This window comes from Temnothorax nylanderi, unplaced genomic scaffold (assembly GCF_030848795.1).
Source record: "Temnothorax nylanderi isolate EJ_2023f unplaced genomic scaffold, tnyl_v1.0 TNYL_tig0050_pilon, whole genome shotgun sequence".
Taxonomy (NCBI): domain Eukaryota; kingdom Metazoa; phylum Arthropoda; class Insecta; order Hymenoptera; family Formicidae; genus Temnothorax; species Temnothorax nylanderi.
Window position 1 is genome coordinate 765,031 of NW_027249112.1, and position 26,665 is coordinate 791,695.

Genomic DNA, 26,665 nt, shown 5'->3' on the forward strand with positions numbered 1-26,665 from the left:
GTACCCAGCAACTTCAGGTACGTTGTGGAGCAGACGCTGAAAGAATTTTTCAAAGCGATCCAAGGCGGCAAGGACTCCGAGCAAAGCTGGAAGAAGTCCATCTACAAGGTGATCTCGAGGTTGGACGACCCGGTGCCGGAGTACTTCAAGAGCCCGAACTTCCTGGAGCAGCTCGAATGAATCAGGAGGTCGCGTGGCTCTTGCTCTTCGTGGTGCGCGGGCTCGCCCGCGCTCGTCGGCTCCCGATAAATCAGGAAACGACCAACGAGGGAGGATCGCATCCGCCAGGAAGGTACACGTCCTTCGCGTAGTGCGTGTTCAGGTATCCTTAAATAACATATCGCAAAAACGAACGAGGGCTAGGAAGGGAGAGGAGACACGGACAAACCCAAAAGGAATAGAGGCACCATCGACGTCCTAGACGGGCGACGTCAAGATGCCAACGAAGGATCAGGCTGTGACCGAATCACGAATCAAACAGAAAAGACAGAAGAAACATATACGCGTACACATGTGCACACCAACACACACATACAGACATACGTCCATAAAAGAGAAAAAATACTGCGAATCTACGGCTGACGAAATTCGACAGTCACAAAGTGTCGAACGCTCATCGACGTTCCTCTTGTTTCAACTGAACGAGCACGAGAAGGTGATTCCTGGGACGAGACGAAGAAAGCACGACGAATGCGTGGTCAACGAACGGCGAGAAATAGCTTTTAGCGTCGATTTTGTCCGATCTGTTTGTAACGTAGAGTAATTACTTCGTTACCGCCTAATTTTACATCACACGATAAGAATAGGGATTTTAAAGACGATAAACACTGCTGGGGTTGTACTCACGGAGAAAGATGAAGATTTTTCGGAACGTTTGCGAGCATATCCAAAGATTGATTAAGTCTGAACATCGCGCACGGCGATTCCTCTTCCGATTCGAACGAGACCCGGAAGTGGAATCCTCGTCAACTCGGGAAACGATGCAGGACGAGCGACTTTCTCGTCCTACACCGTTTCTGTAAAAAGGAAAGAAAAAACACTTGTGGATGAGGAGAAAACCTTGCGCGCTAAGTCTACTTCGGATAATCCTACTTTGAACTCTGCAAGCAGCTTCGGTTTTTGCGAAGATCGATGCTCCCTGATAAAATTCTGAAAAACTTCTTATCGCAGAATGAATACCGTAAATGGCAATTCATACTTCGATAAAAAGGCACTCTTGCTGCAATCTGTAGCATGGCTTCTCTTCTTTCTTTCAGGAAAAGTAAAATCTCCAATGTATTAGTTAAAAGTATCGAGGTTCACCTCGATGCTTTCTCCATCACCAAGATACAATATTTTCCCTATAGAGATTGTACATAATTTCATTTTACCGCATATAACTGATCAACGAGGATTTGAGATCGACGTGAAAATGCTTGGCTATGAAATTACACTGCGCGTGAGAATCGGGAATAAGAAGCAGCGCGAGAAAAAAACGATCGTGCGCACATCGATACCAAAGAATCGACTTCGCGAGAATCAGATGCGTAACGTCGCAATGAGTAACCGCTCATAGCGATTTCCGCACAAACAACCTGTTCCTATCTGCCGAGGAAGAGATATTCCTCCGTTTTTTTTTCGTTCTCCCGTATATATATATTTTTCTCTTTTCCTTTCGCTCGCTGAGCATTACTTGTCGGGCCGATAAAAGAGTACGTTTGTCAAGAGTGCATACGTTTGGAGGATCGGTGCACGGGTCAATATACATAGCTGTTTTTATTAATGGTTGATTGTATAAAACGAGATTAGGCTAGTCGTAGTGACGAGATTAGGAGTAGTACGGGCGACGAAGATGCAGGTCGGATGCAGCGTCTGTGCGAGGATCGTGCGCCGGCCGTATTCTAATTGTGTAGCGTTGCAAACCAAAAAAAGAGAAAAAGAAAAGAAAGAGAAAAGAGCGAAATGCTATATAATCGTGCGTCGACGCGATAATTATATAAATATTAGACTTCTAAAGCGAAAAAAGAGACGGATGCTGGCGTGATTAAAGTAGCGTAAAAAAAAGACGTGCGCCAGAGGGTTGCACAATCGCGCTTCCTTTTCTCCGTTTACATTAACCCCCCCCCCCTCGACACATCCTACGTACACGGACACACGCGACGCGCACATAGCAGTCACTTACACGTATTAACCCCTGCACCACGCGATTACGCGCGCGCGAATATACGAGAAATTAGAGACGGCGCCCCTATACTCTTACTTGTGACCTTTCTTTTCGCTAGAAATTTCTGTAGATACTTTACAAGATGGTATAAAAATATTAGGGATAATTCGTGTGGTAGCGGATGCACATAACTTAACTCTTATTTTTTCACCATTACTCTCGCTACTACGTGCACTATTATTATTATTACCATTATTATTATTATATTGCTATTATTATTGTATTATTATTATTATATTATTAATATATTATTATATTATTATTATTAGACTCACTATTATCTATATCAATATGACAATTTTAGCCTGAAATGATTATAATTATTAATATTATTATTGTCATCGTTGAAATTGTCATTTACGGAGAGAATTTAGTTAATTTAAAATTAACCCTATATAGCCTTTCTCCATATGCAATTTCCATGCCGCTCTTTCACGCTACCAATTTTTATCCTCCTCTGATTTTCACAAGATCCTTTCCCGCCGACTACTTTGCCGTTCCCAATTTTGTCAAGCTTATTTATATCCCGTGCTTGACTACGCTCTATTTTTAGTTATTATGTATATTTAGTTATTATGATAATAATTATATTAAAATTATGCCCTCAGTAGTTTGTACCGGCCCATATACAAAAAAAACACACACATACACACACATCTTTTTGCAAGCGGTGAGTCTTAACCTAGTCACGAGTCACTATTTTTTAATTGATTAATGGTCGATTTATTGATTATTATTTTATTTATTAATTTACGACAATAAAAAGAGAGAAAATAAATTGAAATTTCATTTGCGTCTGATTTTGCGTAAATGTCATTTCACTTTTATTTCTGCATTGATTGTTCTACGATACCCTTTCCTTCATCGAGAGAAAATTCGAAAATCATTATATACGGTAAAAGGCAAAAAAAAAGTCTTGATTTGGCATATTCAGAACGCTCTCGACTGCCTGCCAGACCTATGTTTTTCTTTTTTCTTCTTTTTTCGTAGGAAGACGTGAAACGACTCGAATGTACCACTCGTGAATTCGCGATCGGCGAGTTCAACGAGGATGGAAGCGAGTAGCCTCTTTCGTCCGAACTAGAACACGCGTTGTAGAATGATAGAAGCGGGAACGAAATTTCGAAAATTTCAACTTTTTATTACGTAATGCACACTAGACTTTGGCCTAAAATTAGTAGCAACTCCTTCGGCACTGGCCTAAGATTTTGGTCTAAACGTTTGTAACGTGAGACGAGAATAGGATGGCGGGCAAATAAAGAAGTGACATGGAAGGTATTTGGATATTGCAAAAGAGGATTGTAGGGGATACGCGTTATCTGACCTCGCTGACTCGCTTGTCGCAATCCTGGAGTGGCTTGACATTTGTGTCAAGGCAATGGACGCAGGTAAAAAGTTATTCCTAGGCAATTTGTTATTATTATTATTATTATTACATTTAAGTAGAATTCTTTTTAACGCAATTTGTATTTAAAAAAATCGCGTATTCTCGGAAAACAAACCTATAATATATTCAATAATCACTGATGAAACTTATCTTTACGTTTTTTATTTGCTTTTATAATCAACTTGATTGTGGTTACATTATTGAGATTATTTCAGTCAGATACATCCCATCCCTTTTGTCACCACGTATGATGATACATTAAAACGTCATTATGAGGCTTTTGATTTAATAATACGCGAAAAATTGCAAAAGGTAATACTCGGAATTTAATTATAATAATAATATTTCGCGTAATGATTGGTTTTTCACTAACAGAAAACAAATCAAGATATAATACATTCCAGTTTAATATTAAACGCAAAGACAACACTTAAAAAATTTAATTTAACGTTCCCTTCTCTATGAATCTTTAATGTACTTCGTGCATCATATAAGCTCCTTGATCCTACGAGCTTTGCGCTTTCACGTCGATACGCGTCAATAGCTTCTCAATTACCATTACTGATAACAATACCACGTGATTTTTTTACGACAAATCTCTGCATTAAATACAATCTTGCTACATAGAGAATATACGCTACTTCAATATTAACGCCATCGATGAGACATAATTCGATATTAACTATCGTTCTCATTCTCTTTTCTTCGATCGCGATGAATTTACGAGAATATAATTTTCGTAATTTCAGCGACGATCATACATCCGGTGAAACATGTCTACGATCGTTTCCATTATCCTGAACAATGATCATTCCGCTCTTTTAAACATTATTCGCACTCAAAAAAAAAATAATTATCGCTGCAACATTAAATCGACGTTCTCTAAATCGCAACCGTGCTACAAGAAAATAGAAAAATTCAGAACTACGACAGGATTTTGATCTTCCTTGCTTTCGATAATTTTCAAAAAAAAAAACCGTAAATCACATATGTACGTATCACAATATGGATCAAATCAATTATTTCGATTCCGCACATTCTTCGCCACTGGAGTATGACCACAAGCTTTGGAAAGCGGTAAACAAAAAGAAAATAGCGTAATAATCTTCGAGGGCAAGCCGATTTTAAATCCCCCAGTCTCATCTTTATCAGCGGATAAGCTGATGAAACATCAGAGGAATTTTCGTATGGTCGGTTATTCGCAAACAGAAATCTGGGAATCAAAAACTATTACGACACATAAATAACTCTCGCGTGATCCTTCGAGGTCATCTACGAATTTCAAAAAGTATAAGAATAAGAGTCCGCTTCTTTCATTTCTCCGTCGACCGAGAATCGAAGCTCCTAGCGCGAAGGACAAATCGTTCTAGATCTTATATAGCAGACGTACTCGAGCCACGAAGAAAGACTCGAGAAACTTCAGGAGAAAAAGTATCTGAACAATGGTAAAAAAAAAAAACGAATAGCAGCCGGTGGTTCACCGCGTTCGCCAAAATTTCTCTCATCGATGGGAGAGAATCAGTCGCGCTCCTTACCTCCCGATCGATGGCTAACCGGTCCCGATCTATACCGACGCGACATCGGGTCGCGGGACGGAAACTGGCGACCTAGCGCAAAGAAAGGGACGAATTCGCAACGATTATACGGATGCGCGTACGTAATGAGAATGGAACGAAACGTAAGATGGGCAGACGGCGAGATCGACAAGATTGCAGGAGAAGGAGATGTGACGAAGAGACACCACATTCCCGAAGGACGAAGGCGAAGGATTAAACGAGTCGTTCACCTAACGAAACGAAGTAAATATTATAGGAAGTCTATCGACTCGCCGTTTATATATTACATTTTATGCAGCGGGGCCGACGCACGGAGAAACGAGTACACGGGACAGAACGAAATTTAAACGAGAACGAAAATACGAGAGAGAATGGAAGAAATAATAAGCATACGTACATACCTAAACGCGTAAGTTTTAAGGAACACGTAAACAGAAGTAAGTAATAGTATTTAACGTTAACACTTGCAAGCTATTAATTATTATATAAACGATTAACTAAAGATAAAAGACGAGCGGAAGGTCGTATCACGCTGCAGAGGAAAAGGATACCTACTTTAAAAAAAAAAAACACACACTAATAAACTAATTATTATTATATGATTATATTATTATTATTACGATCATTACTATCGAGTTTGAGATTAAGCCGTGATAACAAGAGAAATCAGTGAGAATGGGAGAGAGCGAAAGAGGTAAACCAGAGAGAAAGCGAAGGAGGCAGAGTGCGAATTCAAAGCGAATTCATTGAGAATAATAATTCCTCAAACTATTAGGAACATAATTAGGGTATATTTATTATGGCGAGTGCGCGATTACGATAGTGGCGCGGTAGTATACAGAGAGAAAGGTGGGAGATAAAGTGGGGGGACTGAAAAAAAAATACGTTATCTCCCCCATGACGTTTCAGCGAGGCGGAAATCGCGTCTTTCGAATTTTCGCGCGCGCGATAGGAACGAAGTGGAGGAGCGAACCCGGGAGAACGACCGAATGTGAGAATGAGAGGGAGAGAATGGGGAAAGAGAGAGAGAGAGAGAGAGAAAGTTAGAATCTGTAAACTGAGAGCATGGAATTTAGAGCGTAAAAAAACTATGTTTCTATATGTGAGATCGCGTGCGTAAGCCAAAAGAAGAGAAAAAAGAAAAAAGAAACTGATTGTTGACACCGAGTGAGCAAACTTTGTGTGATAATCTCGTAGTACACGTAGCATGTTAAGTCTACAATACGTTTGGTAGGGGATTAAAAAGGTGGGAGAGCGACTTTCGAAAAGTCGGGCAGGAGAAACGGGGGAGTAAAATCCGACCGAGGGAATCCGAGAGGTCTTCCGAGTCTCTACCTCCCAAAATGAATGTTTCTAAAATCGGTCGGGGGCCAAGTGGCCGCCTCCGGCGATCGACATATCACCGCGCGTATATGGATCGTTAATTCGTAATTCTAAGTTACAGGGTGCTCGAGACGCCGTCGACTACTCCGGCGTCTCGGTTTAACGTAGATGTACATTACGTTTCCTCGCTGAGCTGCGAAAGCTTTACATTGTCTTTTAATCGATAATTTCGTGCAATCCCCCCCGACATTACGGTGCAAGACGAGAGACCGTCAACAGCCACGATTTTTTATTTACAGAACTACCGCGAGGACAGTCGATACTCCTGTCTCGCAACTGTTCTTAACTTTTTACGGCCCTCGTTATTTAGATGAAGCAAACGTTAAATCTTTGTATCGAACTTTATTGAATAAATTATTAATTTTCAATTAATTATCAATTAATTAATTCAATAAATTTTCAATTAATTTTTAGTTAATTAATTCAATAAAAATTCGTTTTACATTATATTACTCTTCTAAATATTTCATCAACGCATATTTCAGATTTAAAATTTTAAAATCATTAATAAAATCTTTCTGCTTCAACTTCAAACTCTCACGTTAGTTCATGGACCGTGAAAGGTTAACATCTTAATGATAACTCTGAACAGATTTTAATTTACAAAGCAGACGTCGGGAGGCTGTGCATACTCCAGCTCCCGCCTTAGCAGCAATTTAAATAACGCAACGAACAATTTACGTTTCTCGTCTTGAATCGAACGTCGATCGTCAGAAGTTTACGTCGCAATAATCTCGCTCAAGATTCAAGAGCGTCAAAAGAGAGCACCTCTCGGAAAATCCGTAACAGTCGGGCGTTTAGGGGGTGGGTGGGCGACGAGGGATGGAAGGGATGGCGGTTCATGGGAGAGAGATGGAAACCGACGAAATTGTGGATGGTGTAGAAGCGTGTAGGGAGCCAAGTGTCCTTGATGCGACCGTCGTTGAAGCCACGAAATCTCGCGATCTCAACAGGTGATCTTTTTTGTTCGGACGAGTTGAACCATGCAGGGGGAGATAAAAGCGGATCGAAGATAATAAGAGAGAGAGAGAGAGAGAGAGAGAGATAGAGAGAGAGAGAGACGCATATGAAATAACATGCACGAGGAAAAAAGTCACGACTGAGAGAAGAAATCTATGCGAATTGCGATTTCGGACTGAGTTCGGAGCCACGGGCAACAGACGTTCGGCGCAAACCGATCCTAGCTGAGAGAGAGATGACGAGCGAAAGGGCATGAAAGAGTGAGCGAATGCGAGACGGCGTGACAGAGGACAACGAGCGAAAGGGACGGAGTGAAACGGAGTCGAGAGGCGAGGAGTGAATGTGCTAAAAAAAAAATTGCTAAAAAAAGTGAAGAAATTATACAGAGAGAGCCGACCTCCTTGCCTACCGGGAGGTCCGCATATATGTATTGTAAAGTCAAGACTAGTAAATGATAAAATTAGGAAAAAGCGAGTTTTAAGAGGAGAAATTATTAGGCCAGTTTGTAAATGTAAGTTATTACGGAATTTTCTCCCCTCCCCACCCTTTCGTGCACGATACTTTTGGCAAATCTTTCGCGAGCGTGAATGCGGAGAGGTAAGCGCGAATGTGAGAGAGGACAGAGAAATATTTATACATGTGCGTGAGAATCTGAAGTTACGTGTGACACGTGTGACGAGAGGACGGAGAGATCGAGGCAGGTAGAGAGAGAAGGAAAAAATGCCATCGGACAGATGGTCCAGCACGGTCCGATGTTCGACTCAGAGATACAGGAGAGAAAGAGAGAGAGAGAAAGAGAAAAAAAGAATCGAGTAGCAGGCAAAACGCGCACAACCATCGAGAATGGCAGATATCACAAATGTCATTATCCATCCAACCCTTCGGCCACCGAGAGTATGAGGAACAAGGAGTGTAGGACAATGAAACTTGACCAAATCCTGCTTGACAGAAAATTGGGTTATTCTGGTCTGCCTTCGCTTCCACACGCCATATATTATTTTTCATATATATACGGCTTCGTCTTATATATATATATATATTACCCAATCGCTCGCAAACATGCTCGCAGTATCCCCATGCTCATTTCGTATCTATCATCTAACGGTTTTCCGCTAACGCGTGAAGCTCCTTCGAAACGAGCATCATACGTTCCGTATTTAATGGGAATATTTCTTCTTACCGTCTGCAATTCTTATTGCGACCCTGCGTCGCGCGTGAATCGAGAGAGTGAAAGATAGCGAGAGCGAGAGAGAGAGAGAGAGAGAGTGGCGAAAAAGAATGAGAATGTGAATTGTATGCACGCGTGTACCAAGAGAAGCACACACGAAATGAGAATGAGAACATGTAATGCCTGTGTATTCCTGGAGTATATTACTTGCGCATACGTCTCAACCAGCAGTCGTGTTAGATTATACGTATTATCGTGTAGGGAATCGTAGGTGTATTAAGACAAAAAAAAGAATAACTTATTTAATAATGAAGAAGCAAAGTGAAAGAGAGAGAGAGAGCGAGAGAGAGAGAGGACTAGCAGCAAGCAACAAACAACAGTAAACCTACGTTGATGTGTGAGGATGTGAGCTAGATCGCCGCGTTGAGTCTAATGAACTCCTCGGAGATATATACAACGCAGACCCTCCAGAATGAGGTGAAAAGGCGCACGACTGTCAGCCTTGTCGGCCATCTTCGTCACTTCGTCTAGATCGGGACGATCAAAAAACGTCGAACGTTCGCGTCAATTAATTCTGTAGATAGCAGCAACGAAAAACTCTTCCTCTACATTAAAGTAGCACGGGCGAAAGGTTCGAAGGATGATTAAATAATGTCTCCTACGAGCGACTTGAGCCGACGTAACGGGGCACAAAGTGGAATGACGAAGTTGGCGACTTGCTCGGTCGGCCGGAATGTCTTGTAAGATATTGTGGGAATTGTTTTTCTGCGCCCCGCTGCGAGTCCGTTTTTTCGGTCCAAGACGGGGCACCATTCACACAAGCCAGTACATTTTAGGCCGGAAGTTCTGTCTTTACCCGAGCTTGCGCCGAGTGCGATTCCGATTGTACAAATCCTTGTTTCACAATCTACAGAGAGGCTCGTCACGTGGCCGATACCAACAGTTTTACATACAACAAGTATTCATTTACGCGAAAGTCACGTGATAGAAGAAGCTTAAATTGCCGCTTAGTACTGTCTAGATAATGAAACTTCTCTTGGGACTGCTAAAACGCACCAAGAGGTACTAAATAAATGTTTAAAAAGGGCATTTTTGAGGAAAGAAAAAAAAAAGAGTACGTGAGCAGACTGTTGAACGCACAAATTATTGCAAAGGGCAATCATATTTTTGTCTCGATAAATTTTGCATTGGCTACTTCGTTCGCGTGACTCTTAAAACCGGGTTCAGTTGCAATAGTTGAGCAAAATCGGGACTCCGCCAGGTCTTCACCAGGCGGATACGATCATCGCGCATCATTACATTCGGATCCACTCCAGGAGAGACAGAGCTTCGGGCGAAAGAAAAACCTGACTACTTTCATACATGCATTACGATGTTTGAGGACTATATACCACTTTCGACGCGAGAATTCCTTTCGTACCTTTTACCGGCGTTTTTACTGGGTTCATTTTTGGCGAGAAAACAATTCTGTTCGTTGATTGCTAATCTTCGGTTGCGCACAAGACGACACACAGAGAGTAGAGCAAGAAGGTGTATGTGCGTGTACGCGTGTACCACGTCGCGCGATCGCGCAAGTCTTTTTCGGACGTCGAGTTTTTCTGAAACCCTTTCACGCGGTGCACGCGTACGACGCCTACCTATGCCTTATTGCGGCGAAGAGTGAAAAATTCCGTTTTTTGGCAGACACCAAAAAAATGCAGCTCCTAAAAATGCAAGCGACGCGCGAGAGGACGCGCGGCGTGTGACGCGCGTATTCTCGCGCGCGCGCTCAAAATCACACAACAGATAGTGCTCAGCAAGGCGATGGAACATCGATCGCGATGCAGCACACCCACACATACGCGTACATCCACACACATACACGTACACGAACGCACACGTACACGAAACGCCGCACGCGCGCGCACACACACACACACACACACACACACACAATGGGACATACACGTATACATGAACATGCACACGGGCACACGCAGTTTCGGCCAGAATCTAAAAGACACATCAAGGAAAAAAGTACAAGTTTATCACGTTGCGCCTTAACGTTAAAATTAAAAGTTGATCAAAAGAGATGAAAAAAGTGAAGCGTATTCTTAACCAAAATCGGCCTTAGTATATACTTTTCCAGGGCACGTGGAAAGCTAAGGGACGGGCGACCTTCCTCTCGACCTACTTCCACAATCCTCACTCTTTAGATTAATATAAAAAAAAAATGATATAAATATATAATATATATAATATATATACACGATATATTATATTCCGCCGGCGGTGGGAAGTTTCGAAACCTCGCAGCTAACTCAGCAAACCACCGAACCATCGAAAGAAAAAAAAAATTAATAGATCTCTCTGTTCCCGCCGCGTCAGGTCGGATTCGAAATTTTTGCGGTTCGTGTCCACGTCGACGAATGGAAAAAAAAGCGTGCGTCGTGGACGCGTAACCCGTTCTCCAAGTCCCCTACCTCCAAAAAAAAAAAAAAACCCCGGAAAGTCGCCCGTTCCCATTTGCACGTCCCGCTGTACCCCACGCTCCCCGCAAGGTGTTCCCCTCCAAAAGAGATAAAGAAAAAAAGAATAGAGAGAAGTAAAAGCTAAAAACGAAGCGAAAACACACCTATCCGGCGAGAAGGCGAGCCTTTCTCGCGCATATAGAAGAAAAACACTTCCTGCATGTAATTAAAGCGACGACGCGAGTGGACGGGTCACCCGGGATTAGTGTAAGGACGCTCGTTGCTAAGTAAAGCAAAGACGATGACGTGGAATGGAAGAGAGGAAGAAGCGGAGAAACAACTTTTTCTTGATGCGGAAGATGGACGACTGTCGACTCGCCGTTTCCCCGCGTACCGTAGGGGCGATGGTAGAAAATTCGCAGAAAATCCGAGAGATTCGAAGAAAGCGATGTACGCGAATAACCCACGCATATACGCGCTGAGGGAGGGATCGGTCGCGTATCATTATCTCGTCGCGTAGATCCGCGGTATTCCTTGCCATCCGTAATCTCTTTTCACGAGCGTATCTTCGTGAGACTCGACTGTGACGACTGAGGGAGAGAGAGAGAGAGCTAAGAATGTGAAACGCGATCATTAATTGATCTACATTTGTACGCCGTATATACCGGAGAAAAGTCTAAGCGCAAAACGACGCATTCGACGAGGCTATGCATACGACGCCGACGCGCGCAAACGAAATACTATCGCAGTGTTGCAGGAACATTTCACGTGGAAAATAAACCGCTTTGAAACACTCCGAACAAATGAAGCCGTATTATAGAAAAAAATAATAATTTAAAAGCGATAGATTCATCGCTTGAATAACAAAAGGATTAAATGAAGCGCAAGTACTTCAAATTGATATTTATTTCGAATCCTTTCGCAAGGACATCCGCGTTATTCGTTCTTTCCACGCGGTCATTTTAATCGGTCAGCCAAAGCCAAACGGATCGTTAGTTCATCATAACTAAACGCTGATGATAAAGCATGGCTAACGCTGTGAGAACAAAATGACTGTCGTCGTTTCGACGACAGCTCTCGATGAATTATTCAATTGCCACGATAATAAGCACGACGACGTCATAATTCCCGATACTTTCCAGCACTGAGGAACGCAAGGCGGTCCGTAAGATAGTACCGTTCGAAAATCCGAAATATATAAATAGAATAATCGACAAATCAGCATTGATCACGCGAGGTAATAGACGCTTAACCGATTGACACACGCATACAGCATCGCAACGAATACGTCGAAAGGCGCTCTCGGAAAATACGATGTGCCTCGACCCGCCCGTAACGCCTCGCAAATTCGCAAGCTTTCTTCGCGCGAAGTGTGCGCCGCTGGCGACTGTCCGTTTAGATCGTATTTCGAGGCAGGTGATAATTACGGGAACTGCTACTGCACACATCCAGCTAATCAATGGATATCGTCAGATCATGGAGATTATTCCTGAGGAACAGATAATAACGACGTTCCGACGTTAATGACGGCAATAGCAATCGGATGCAAATGATCACTGCGCGTCACCGATCGGATGGACACACGGCTTATTGTATCGATACTTCGACCGATGATCCTACTTTCACGCGCTTATTTTCACACGTTACTCCACGGTACTCCGCCACAGACAAATATGTCGAATCAATCGACACCGGTTTTCCGTTACTTATTTATTATGTATCGATGATCCCTTCGTCAGACGTCAGTCTCAGTTCTCCCCCGCAAGAAGCACACAGACTTTACGACGATATATAGGACAGAGTTAACGCAGCGATTACGCGCGTCCCGCACGATATGCGATGCGTCGTGCAAAAAATAAATAAATAAATAAATAAAGGACTACTTTTGCAGCGTTACACGCACCTTCTTTCAAGCGACACAAGCGAATCGATTCCTCGTTGCAGAATGCCATAGTAATGTCGATTGCAGAATAGCAACAGAACTCAATACGATACCATAGTAACGACTTAAGTTTCCAATACGTCAAAATAATACGCTGTACACGCAGTACATATCCTACGATGGACGGCGATTTTAATAGTGCGGCGGCATTACGATTACGAAGTGATGCGCATCGTACTTCCGAGGAGACGAGATACTGGGAAGGACCGGAGCAGAAAGAGAGCAGAGACGGGACGAGATCGCGCAAGGTACGAAGAACGAGATGAAGGTGCCACGCCGGGACGAGAGAAATGATCGCTGGTCCCGTCAGATGAGCGGAGCGTACCGACGCGACCGAACGCGTAGTACGGAGGAAGGAAAAGATTTAAAAAAAAGGAGAGAGAAAAGAGAGAGAAAAAAAGAAATAGAATAAAATTCCACACACGACCGTGTGAGCCGACGCAGGCGAAAGTTAAAAAAATAAAATAAAAACGCCCAAGATATTGACTTGCGAAAAAACGAATCAGACCTTGCCACTTGTAATTCGTTGAAGACGTGACGCGTTCTAAGCAATTCGCATAACGTAGGAAAGTGAAAAAAAAAACAGAGAGCGGGTACGTAAGAAGGAGAGAAAGTACGGGAGCGAAAGAGGAGTGTAAAAGGGAAAGAGAGAGAATGAGTGACACATGATAAAAGGAAAAGGAATCACTGGAGATCCGCTATTCGACTTTCTGATTTTTCGCAGATTTTCGCGCGGGACAACAGGTGCGTCCCATCCGAGACATCAACCTGCCTCCCCGTGACAACCCGCAGGAGCCAGCTCATCCTCCCAACGCCCCTCCCGTGATCCTTCCCCACGTGAACAAGGTTTGCTTCCAATCCGTACGCGTTATCGAAACCTAATAAACTATAAACTACCTAACAATAATAATTAAACGATAAAGGGGTTAAGAGTATCGATTAATTGAATTATACCTAACGATTAATTAAATAATTAATGAGTAATGATACATAACGATAATACGATTAATGATATATAGTATAAACGGTACGAGGCAACCCGGTAACATGGTGGCTAAAAAACCATCCACCGAGACGTGCGGGACCGAGATTCTGCCTCGTCGAGCGTGAGGGGTGTATCGACCGTGCGTGGGACGCTTTTACGGCGGCTGTATCCGAACACTACCTTGGTCCGAAAAAAAAAACGTGCGGATTCGCAGCGGCAAGCCGATCGGTACACTCCGTTGAAGTCGGACCGGCAGGATCCACCGCCGTCGGAGCGATCGTTTCTTACCCATCATTTATACGCTAGCTTGTAACTTGAGACTTAAGTATAATGAGACACACACGAGGAAGAACACACACACAGCATTAATGATACCTAATGATATGATTATATTATTGATATAACTTAACGATTATGAACTATCCTAGTGGTATTATACGACGACATAGTTGATTGATCTGTTTAATATTGAATGTCTGTAGATCACGGAGCGTTTGGAACTCTATGCTATCCATCGAGAGTATCCTATATACAAGTCCACCATATTCCTCGATACCTTTCCTCCTACCCCCCATATTTATTCCCCTAATATACCCCCCTACTCACAAACCCACCCAAGACATCACGAAACTCTTAACATAAGTGGACCCGGAAATATTATCCCGTATTTAAAATAAAAACAAGATTGGGTGCTACTAAAAAGAAACCATATTAAACCATGTTAAATTCGATAAAGTTAAATATTGACCAAAAATATAAAAAAAAAGATGTATAGAGTGAATAAAATAACCCTCCGTTTAAAACGAGAAAACTGAAACCAGCGCGGAGGTGCATTACGATTCGAGATCATCGCGAAAGAAAGATAATGTTATCTACCACAACGTATAATACGTTTTTATAAATCGCGAAGCGCCATTTTTCTATGAAAGGTATAAGGGACGCAATATTGTTGAAACCGGTTTTCAGTTTTGCTATTCTCCAAGCCAATAAAGAGGAACACAGGATGCAATTTGCCGGCTACACTGGTTTTAAGTTCTAAATTCGACAGATCAACGCAGCCACACACGCAGTACGACAGTGACGAAGAAGCTACTCACAGCTTCTCTCCTCCGTCTCTTATGCTGAGGCCATAGACATGGAAACGCTTCGATAGTAAAAGAAGAAAATAAATCGAAGTTTGCACGTGACAATATGCTAACTGACAATGAACAAATTCTCGATAATAGTTAATCACAATTCTCCTGAGTCAATATGTCGCATATCTACGACATAAACACAATGGAAAATATTCTTCGCGCATTCTACAAGCGTTTGAGATCACAGTAGCATATGATAATCACGTGAATATAACGAATCGGGAAAAGGAAGAAATACTACTCATAGAATTTTCGCTGGAATTCGCGAAAGACATTAAATGCCCTCCGCGCGTGTAAAGTATCGTTTGGAAGAAAGCGAAGGCCCGAAAACAAAACGCAGAAGAAAAGCGAAGCCTAGAAGGGACAATTCTGTGAGAAACACTACCGAGCCCTCTGCCTCTGTTTTTAAGCACGCGTACCATGTGACGTCCATCGACGAGAACCTCATATTGATGACACACGCATTGGGACACTGTGAAAATAACAAAAATTGCCGCGAATATAAAAAGCCAGTAAAGCGCGTCCGCGCGGACGTGACCGAACCATTCTTCTCGATCGACGTCTCCAACCATAGGTTCGCCTGATTGTTGAGTTTAAGTTTTATAGTGAGTACGTAGACGCAAAGCGACTGGAAGACTCGGTCCGGGCAGTGCTCGTGCCGGCGGACGATTTGTTTCCCTTAAATCGCCGCCTCGGGTCGCACGACACCGCGCTCACACGAGCTTCCCGGTCGCCGAGATTTTTTATACATTCCGCAATAGTTTAAGTGCCGCTTCGAATTATCGAATTAATTAATGTGTTTTTTCGTATTAACGATGTTTTATTGCTAGTAAGTCTTTCTGAACACGTGTTGAGTGTCTGCCACACAATTGCGCGCTTCCACTTCCGAGGCGTGGATTCGGTTCTTCGTCGTGACCCGCCTCCGTTTTGTACAAATATAATAAAAGTAGCTAGTCACGTTCCGTTGTTTCTCTTCGCTTGGTTACTTAAATCGTTAACATGTTAAGCGCCGCGAGGCCGAGCTATTATGACGAAGAATTAATTGCTCGTTCGTTCTGTTCCTCGAAAGTAGGTTTAGCACGCGTGGAAGGAGGCGCGCGTTGTATGGCACTCATTACCAGTTTAGAGAAATCCGCGTATTTGGAGAAATCCACCCGACTGTTGTATAGATTATGCCGTTATCAGAGGGTGCCACGGACAGTAGGGGAAAGCAGTATTATCAATTTACTTAGAGACGACCTCTAGGAGCCACGCATAAATCGCGGAACTGTAACACGAACGCGTCGGTCGAACGAGAACGATTGGCGTTCCTTTTGTCGAGAATCTTACCATGTTAAGAACTCGTTCTCATCGACGTACGTTTCTCGTCGAGAAATAAATCAAGTATTATACGCTACGTATAATACTTGGAGGACGCGAAGATGTTCAATCTCAATCGTTCGAAAGTCGATCGAAGCGACGGCTTCCGGTTCTACGCTCTTCCACGCCAGTGAGCAATGTTTCCTTCTCCGACGAAATTCTTGAAAATGCAGAGGATAAAAGAGTGATACACATATACGTACACACGCTACACACGCATCACGATATACACGCAGGCTCTTCACGTTTTTGAATCCCAGTGCCTGGAGTTCGCGCGTGAACGGCTCGACTCCGATCGTCCGCCGAAGATCATGTTGTACCGTGATAATTAATGCCGTCAAGTAACTCAGCGAACACGTGACAGACAATTCGATCGGAGACAATCCACTCAGGATTGCACGATCGTTTTAAACGGTTTTAGGTTTATCCACTTTCTCGCAAGGATACAGCAAAAAGAAACAGGTATTCCGATGCGATCCGTCGTCGACGACTCCGACGGTTGCAAAAGGAGCACTCACAGCAGAGAACACGAGATTTCGCAATTACATTTTATATACTCAGGGAAATATTTTTAACGTTCTTAACCAGATTAAAAAAAATGCCTCAGTTACAGATACGATAAAAGCATACGTGTTTTTAATAATTTACATTGCTGATCCTTGCGAGCCGCAATAAACTGAACTAGGTCTGCTCCATTCTCCGACATTTCGACAGAATTACCGGTTTTGATTATCAAAATTACAGCCACGGTGCGATCTTCGTCGGAATCACGAATCGACGCCGTGCGACACGCGCGCGACTGCGGGCACGAAGTACCCTGAAGACCATTGTGTTTGGCCTGGGCAAAGTCAGGCGAGCGTCGGGCCGGCTCTCAATTTTGAAATAGCCATTTCGACTTAAGCGAAAAAAATGAACAGACCCTCAAAACCCGACGCAATAGACGAAGGCAACCGGATAAAAATAAACCGTCACATTGAAACAACAGTTTCTCGCGCGGGGCCCGGCCGCGGCTGCCACCAAGATATCTCACCTTAAGATTATACCCTGCTCTCCCTTTCCTCCCCTCGCCCGCCCTCTCCCGCCCTATTTACCCGTGATTGTCCCGTGCTAGCAACGGGGGTGCATAAGGCCCCTGTAGGCCCGCAGCAAAAATATTGCCAGGCTTGCCGCGGCCACGTGAACCACGTGGATTCGGGACCCGCGCCCAATCTCACTCACAGCATACACTGGGCCGACTCGTCCGATAGAATGTGCCTTCAGTGTTGATTTTATACGAAAAAAATACTAAAATTATACAAAGGGGCCCGACATAGACCGAACGCCCACCCAAAGCCTGACTGGTGCTCGCCCGCTGCCCGTTTAATTTCATCCTGAACCGGCTATGCACATACACACATGACAGGCATACAGGACAGAAACAAGATTCACACTTTCGCACGAGCGACGACTGCTGTCGAGAGGACCGCCACTGTCAATCGGCGCCCCGAAAGATCAGCGCCGTAAGCTCAACGAAACGACGAGCGTAGCACGTCGTCGCGGAAGAGGGGGTCCTCTAATTATATTCGGTACACCGACACGCGAACAGCAAACGTTCGCTAATTACTGCAACTCGTATCGGGACCATGCGTAAAATATATCAAATCGTAGTGAGACATTCCGTTGTCGAGTCAACTGCAAAAACGAAAAAAGAAAGGAGCACACCCGGAGTGGTCAACGTCGCGCGTTTCCGGACGAATCCGCGCACAATACCACGATGCCTCGACCTCGTCTTGGGGCGCAATTAGATGCGCGTTAAACGAGGCCACGGCTATCCCATGGGCATTATCGTCCTCGCGTGACACGCGTACGCTTAATAAGATACCTCCGAGACCAGGTGCACGAGAGCTGTGTGCCGCCATACTGTAGTAACGCATGTATCGCGACGTATGAAAGCTTCGTGTACAATTCGCCGGGAAACGCGCTCTCGAAAATCGCGTCCTCGGAAACATTCGTCCTCTTGACAGGATCGTCCGCTCGAAACAGCATTTCGCGAGAAAAGAAAAAAAAAGAAAAGAAATATCACCCGTCCACGCGACGAAGATGCTCACCCACATGTACACACACGCCCACACGAGTTACACAGACAAGATATATATACACCCTCGCATGCACACGCTACCTATCCATGCCCCAAGGAAATATTTTGGTTCGTGCAAGGAGTTCGGAACGCTGCTTTGCACCGATAATACACACGTGTATTGATTAAATGCAATTACTATGCGATAAGTATAATTACATAATATATATGTGTACTATGGTCTCTCCCACTCCCCATCAAAGTAACCCGCATGTCGCGTGTCGATTCCGCCAGCGATCGACGGTCGCCGAGAGCGCGCGCCCACCCGCGACGCTCCGATCCGGAACCGGATGTATTGTTGCATCCAATTCGGAATCGAGCGACACGCGCTGCTTGCCGCGACCCTCGCCGCGATCGCCGTATCGTCACGGCCCGGCACTCGGCGCTACCTACATTCACCGAAACCCCCAAGAAACCCCTTAAGACTTCCCAAATACAAGCGTAGAATTTAACCACATTAACTATGAATGACGAGAGCTACGTAAGAGCTAACTAACTAACTACAATTAAACTTACTTAATTATTAACAATTAAACAAACAGTAAAGCAGTATAAACAGTAAACGCCCAGTAATCATTGAATTGTGTGTCGACAACTACATAACTAACTACCTACCGTATATCGAAGTAATAGCCGTATGTAAAAGGAAAGAAAAAAAAACTTGTATTCTACCAGTTGTATCAGCCAGTCCAGTTCTAATAAGCAAGCGATTAAAAGTAACCCGATACCCGGTTTTAAGTCCCGCTCACCCCCCCCCCAACCCCTCCCCTTAAACGCCTGACCCTTCTTCAGTGGATCATATTCAATTATCCCGTTTTTATCCACCGATAACTGTTCCACAACTCGATTACCGATTACCCCCAGAGATCCTTCCCCCGATAATTACCTATATGGATCTAATCGCGAACCGTTACCATCACCCCCCGCCCCCGCCCCGCCTCGACCCCCCGCCGAACTCAATCAATCCTCCGGAATATAATCCAGTCAGTATAAAGAACCCGCCGGATAACGTATTTATCATTAGTGTTTTTAGTAGACAGACTTGTAATGAAAAAGACTTCGTTTACGATTGTACGCACACGTGTGGGGAGACCATGTAACTTTAGCTCCGCCGCTCATTAATGCCGCCCAAGCGCTCGCGATCGGCGAGTCGCGCCGGATGAGTTGAACCAAGGCCAGCTCGACGATCGGCTTCGAGATCTCGCGTTGCGACGACCGGCCGTCCTCGGCCGTCCTCTCACCCGCGAGAGACCCTCGAGCGTCGAGCGTCGAACGGTGCGTCTCCCGCGACGACCACGTCCTCGAGCACCGATCGCGAGCGCGGACGCGCGTAACGCCCCGAAATAACAACCACCAAGCTGGTGTTAGCAGCTAGCGCCCCTTTCGATTCCCCCATAACCCAATGTCCTTCGACGTCCTCTCCACCCTCGAGCCCACCCACCCACGGAAAAAAAAAACACCAACTGTCCCCCAACTAGTCCCCCTTACCTCCCTCCCCTTATCCAATCGCAACCCCTCGATTCCCTACGTGTTGTATTATCCGTTATTTTCGATATAATATTATATATAGTATACTAATGATATTTAATGATAATACGACGATGATAAGGTATGGGAGACGTTTGGTCACACACTAGTAGGACACCACACGGATTACGCCATCCTCACACGACCATTTGATCGACACGGGACAGAGACATTTTACACACGAGGACACGTAATATTACACTGGGCACACGCATACGCATACGTAACACAGTAAAACAGGTATACCAGCAGTAATAGACAGACGTAACAGCAGAAATAAAAATTGATAAACAGAACACTAGTTGCCGTGCAGTTTGTGAACAAAAAATAAATAACAATGGTAACCTACCCGCGGGTCCGCTTCGTTCTTGCCCCGTGAGACTGGGTCGCGCGTTCTCCGCGCGCGCGTAGAATCGTCTCTCTCGCCGCGGATCTCTTCCTTAGAGAATGCTGAGGAATCAATGACGGCAAAAATTAACGGGGAGACGCGCGCGACTCGGGCTTACCGTACGGGGCTGAATCTGCCTCAAAGCGTAGCTGAACATTTTTGTACAGGACTTAAACGAGATGCAATTAACTGGATGTAAAATCTTGAGTTACAGAGCAGCACTATACATACCACACAGATGATGTATATATTTTTACGTTACAGAATATGCCTGAGCTTTAACAGACAGGCGCCATAAGACTGGTTCTCATTTCCCATGACAATGCGTATATACATGCCACATAAACTTAACAAGAAAAAAAAAGATCCTATATTGTAATGATAAAACTTAATGATATTTGTATACAGTATACCGCCTGGTGCCGCCGCGACACGGCGACCAGTTTAACACACACGCCATGGTCAACGAGACTGGGGCCCGCCCGCTCGCAACACAGGTGAAAATCGGATGAGACTATCGGATTCGAGGGATCGACCCGCGGAACGGGATCGGAGAGTCGCACACGGGGAGATCTCATCCCCCGTTGTGGCTCGCTGGTGAAAATCAAAAATCGATCCAACGATCGATGCGTGTGTCCCCTCCCCCCGATGCGCGGGTCGAGCAGCCACTCGAATCGACACGGCGTGTCGATTACAATGTCGTGCCGTATAACACGGGCGTTAGGTGGAGGAGAAACGGAAAAACAGAATTGGCCCACGAATTCGCGATAATCCGTGCGTTTTACACACCGTGGAAATTAACATCCTGATTTTCTCATTAGGCCGTTATTGCCCATCGAGCTCTAATTAACTCGTGTTGAAAAAACCAAAAAAGAAAAGGAAAAAAAGTAACAATGGTAGCAAGCGGTAGCGCAAACCCGTGCCGTCGGCTGTTCGCCGAGGACGGTTGCGAAGGGATGTAAAGACGATCACACAGCCCGGGAAGTGTTGCCTGCGGGTACCCCGACAGAAGCATAACGCGGGTAGGAGTTTCTAAACAAGAACTCCCGACGTGTCCGAGTGGCCACGTGCGACTCGGCACGCGGGAAGGTCCTAATTTTCCAAAAAAATAAAAAAAAACAATATTAAGAATAATAAACACTAAAATCCATACTCCCAAAGTCCGTCGACGTTCGCGCGATCGATCGATCGAGTTGTCGATGAGAGACGGCTCCGACCGTCGATGTTACCGCATCGACGCGCGATCGATGCCTCTCCGTCAACGAGAAAACAAAAATAAAGAGCAAAGTACGGGCCTAAACGACGAGAGTACGGTAACTCCCGCGATTCAGCGCGCCATCGATCCTCTCTCCACGAGAGCCTCGCTCTCGTCGTCGATCGGCCGATTTCAGCGCCGACGGCCGACGGACGGCAGGGAGATATTCACGACACACGTTTGAGTTACAGTGCAAGCGAACATCTGTAGAGCCATATACGTATAGTATGTTGTTGTATCTTAAATGATGAAAATGATGACAATTAAACGTAGTAAGTGTACATTTTTATAAAGGTCGCGGTTGCATTTCGAAAGATAAAAAAAAAAGAAGAAATACGTTAGATGCGGCAGACAAAAATAAAGGGGCGACATATTCGTAGCGAGGATTCATGATAATAATATTAATTTGATGAAAAAGAAAAAGAAAACGAGAGAAAGGGAAAAATCGAGCGAAAGATAAACAGGTGACCATGTGAGAATGATGGTGCGCGAGAGAGAAAGCGAGTGTGCGAAAGCGAGACGTTGAGAGCGAGAATACGAAGATATGTGCGACAATGTGAGAAAGTGATAGAATGTAAGCGCGACAGGACGTGAGCGATGCGAGATGAAGGGAGGAAATGACGAAATGTCAACCAGAGGTTGAATCCTACTATCGCGATTGACGGCTCGGTCACCGGCGGTCCCGTCCGTAATGGATGCAAGTAACGTTTAGGTGTATAAAAAGGAATTAAAAGATATCGACTTTATCTATCCTCTCGTGGTTTTTAGGATGTTCTAAAAAAAAAGTTATTGTAAAAAAAAGAGAGAAGAAGAGAAAGAGAAGACGAAAAAGCTGTTATAGAGGGGAAAGGAATAAACGAGTGCATTGGGGAAACGAGCGTTTTGTGGCAGTGTGTACTTTGGTGGAAGACGAGTTAGTCTTGTGTGCGAGAGGTGACGCGAGAAAAAAACCGAGAGAAATTTATTGTACATTTTCGGGAATGATTCTCGGTCGCCCGGTGACCGCGCCTCGATCTCGATGCGAGGCTCGAAATTTCGGGGGCGCCAAAATAGCCGGATAACGCGCGCGAAGAGAGACATCGCGTTGATCTCGGCGGAGAATTTTCACTCGTCGTTATCAGCGGGGCGATATCGAGGCCACGATTGTGAATGTCTCTCCTCGCGACGGCATCCAAAGACATTATACCTAGACTTTCACTTCGCGGTCCACAAGTTCGCGTGCGACGTTCGCGGGATTTCTCAGGAAGGAGGGGTCGAAGAAGGGACAAAATCGCGAACGTTAAATGCGTGTAAAAAGAAACAAAGCGGAAACGAACTCTGTCCCTCTCTATCCGTAGTAACTTGGCGCTCCCGTTCGTTCGAGCTGAAACACGCTTGTTTCGATTTCGAAAAAAATCGCGATTATGTCTTTTTTATATATTTTTGGCAAAGATACGTCGATACCATTTAGGCGTCGCAGGAGAGAAAAAAAAAGGAGATAACAAGTGACGTAAACAAAAAATGACGAGAGATCGGAAGCGTATCGCTTCCGTGATTTGTAAAAATTTCGTCAGATCGGAAGTTTACGGTGACGAGAGATAGGGTGGTAGGGAGAGAGAGTACGAAAGAGAGAGAGAGAGAGAGAGAGAGAACGAAAAAAAGTGAGAGAGAGTTGTGTGAGTGTGAGAAAGAAAATGAGAATGCGAGAGAAAGAGGGGGAGAGAACGGGACAGGAAAAAACGGTGGTAAAATAATATTTAAATATTCGTATCAAAAGAAAAAAAATGTGTAGGGCCTCGAACTACTGGCGACCGAATGGAACACGAGAGATACGAAAAAAGTTGCGAAACGATAGCGAAGGCGAGAAAGAGAGGCCGAACTACTAAAAATATTTATAATATATGGCTACAAGTACAAATTACTTCGACTACTGAGCGTAGGTGTATTGATGTGTGAACAAAATTTGGTTGGCCGATGACCGTTTTTGAAACCATCATACTGCGTATCAAAGTATGTAAAATTTATCGAATAAACGCTAGCGTATTATGATATAATGTAATCTAATAATGTAATATTGTAATGACGAGTCTAAATGATGATGTTACCTTGAAGTTTAGGAGCGCGCGTGAGAGTGCACGTGAATGAAAAAAAGAGAGAGGACAAAAGAGGTTATTGTGCATACGAAAACAAAAAAAAAGAAAAATTACATCTTTATAACGATTATCGGTATGATTACTATTATTATTGCGATTAACTATTGTCAGTCATCCACCACCTACTTATTATTGATATTGTTCGTTGACGATTTTAAGTCCATCCCCCTCTCCCAATACTATATATACATTATGTTATTACTACCCTATCGTGATTATAATTGTCACCGTTATTACGGCGATTGAGAGATTGTATTATTGTATGTACATGATGCGTTGACAGCGAAACGATATATAAGTTGTTCACAATTTCGAGACACATATACGTTCTTGGCAAACTATACAAAAAGAAACGGAGAGATCGACTCGATTAAAGTGAGAGGATACTAAGATCGATTGATGTAAGACAGTGAGGTTGAGCACGTAAGTGAGAGAGTGATAGTTGGTGGTAAGAATGAGATGCGAAAGATAAAATGAGCGCGAAGATATGCGAGAAAATGACGGCGAGTGAATGCGTGCGCGAGTGCGTGCAAGACTTACGTAGGGGGAATGAGAAAGAGTGAGAAAGAGGGTAAGAGTGGTCGAAATCGGAAGAGAGTGAGAGTGTGCGAGCGACGAAAGTTAGCGAGGGAGACAATTCACACGCTAAAAAATTATTCGCACGGGGACAAGCGTCCGAGCGGTCTGGCGCGGCTCGAGGGATATATAGAGAGAAGCGTGCAAAAGGGAAAATCACACACTCGCGGTATTTCGGTCGCCGAGCGATGAAAATAAACGTTAGGACTAAGGGATGGCACGAGGCTACTTCCCGAATCAAAGTGAAGATGAAAGAGAAATTCCTATAAGCTCGCCCGCATCCGGCAGCGACGCGTTTTCCGCGCCTCACGAAATTCTATTTTTGTAAGCATATTTCTATAAAGGTATACTAACGATACGGCAAAATTTATTATTCCTAGTGTGGTGAAAATGAAAATTGAACGTTTAGATTTCGTTAGTATAGTGTAAAGATGAAAAAAATTAACGATGTCTAGGTCCTATTCGTGTACTTAAAAGTGAACTATAAGGAGAATAAAAAATTATATCGTCGGCGGCGTCGTAGGTTGTAAAATTGTACATAAATTATTGCAAGAGGAGGCGCGGTGGGTTGCATCGCTGGCACGCGCTGCGCGGCTAGTTTTTCTTGTATATCTTTGGCTTAAATAAGAGGGAGATATGTAAAAGACACCTCTTTCGGCACGGGAGTCAAAATTCACATTCTCGCCGCCGCGAAAGGCCGTCGGACGAAACCCCGGACGTTCCTAGATATATATCGCGGCCATGAGACGAAGAGTGACTATTTCGTCGCGAATTGAACCTAGAAGAATATTAAACGGAGAGAGTGATAAAATGAGAGAGCGAGAGAGAGAAAGAGAGAAAGAGAAGAAGAGAAAGAGCGTGAGAAAGAGAGAAAGAGAGAGAGAGAGAAAGAAAGAGAGAGAAAGAACGATCGCCCTCCCTTCTCAAAGCCCGAGAGTGAATTCGACGACGATGCACTGCCGCTTTTTGAAGCAAAGAAACAAAATAATATATATAAATATAAATATATTATATTATATATAGATAGATAGATAGAGAGAGAAAGAGAGATAGAGGCACCAAAAATGGCAGAACGGTAATCGTGCGAAATTCCGCGCGCGGCTGGATGAAACGCGGAGGGCGCCTCGTACGAATTTCTTTCGTTTTGGGATCTCGATTTAAGTTTTGCACCCCTCGCGACCGATATCGAAATCTTTCGTTTATCTTGGACGAGCGGCGTCTTTTTTCTGGCGCGTTATACATTACATGTTATTTTTGTATTCTTTTTTTTTTCACTGCAACACCACATATATAGTATTTTCGGAGACGATTCACCACAAATAGAAACAGAGAGAAAGAAAGAAATAGAGAGAAAGAGAGAGAATGAAAGGGAGAGAAAAAGGGAAAGAGAGAGAGAGAAAGAGCGAATGCATATCGATGAGAGAAAGAGCGGGAGAGACAGGCGGAAAAAAAGAAGGTTAGCGAAAGAGAGGAAAGAAAAAGGACGACAATAGACGCGCGCGAGGGGACGCAAGGAGGGTGGAAGCTATCGACTACCAACTCAAGACGCGGGATCGAACGAGAAACAATTATGATTTTCGTTCGATCTTGCGTAGTTTCCTCGTTTCGAGTCGAGTTCAGTTCCATAGAAGTACGCGAATCGATTATCGGTACATCGAGAGAGGAGAGCGCACGCGGAATGTTAGAAAGTAAGACAGAGAGGGAGAGAAAGGCGGGCGGAAAGAACGTGTGCGGGCGTATATGCGGCGAAAGGAGCGCGAAAGGGCGGGAGAGAATGAGCGTGAAAAAGGAAAGAGCGGAAGGACGCGAGAGTGAGAAAATAAAAGAGAAGAATGAGAGAAAGAGAGAGAGAGAGAGTATCGTAGTACACGGAGACACACATATACAACCACACACGTGCAAATACATGGAAATGCATACAGATACATACACGCGACATATGTGAAACACAAGAACACGCAATATTATATATATACGACTCCATAGATGATGGCGCGGCACACTCACATAGTGTCTCTCGGATTGTTCCACAAAACTTTTCATTCGAGTTTGCTTCAAGAAACCTTCTGTTTTCTAATGTATGACGTGTTGTTGTCGATATATAAAATAAACTTAATAAAAAAAAAAATAAATCATGCGGTA

General features: G+C 44.1%; 1 protein-coding gene across 8 annotated transcripts in view; it reads left to right on the forward strand.

Moving 5' to 3' along the window:
• The window catches only part of LOC139772502 (homeobox protein prospero), a 54,697-nt gene extending 28,032 nt beyond the window's left edge, over positions 1-26,665 (forward strand). For all 8 annotated transcript variants that reach the window (XM_071706234.1, XM_071706237.1, XM_071706239.1 and 5 more), the window contains exon 5: positions 1-26,665. In XM_071706234.1, the coding sequence (XP_071562335.1) occupies positions 1-180 (180 nt within the window). In that variant the 3' untranslated portion in view covers positions 181-26,665.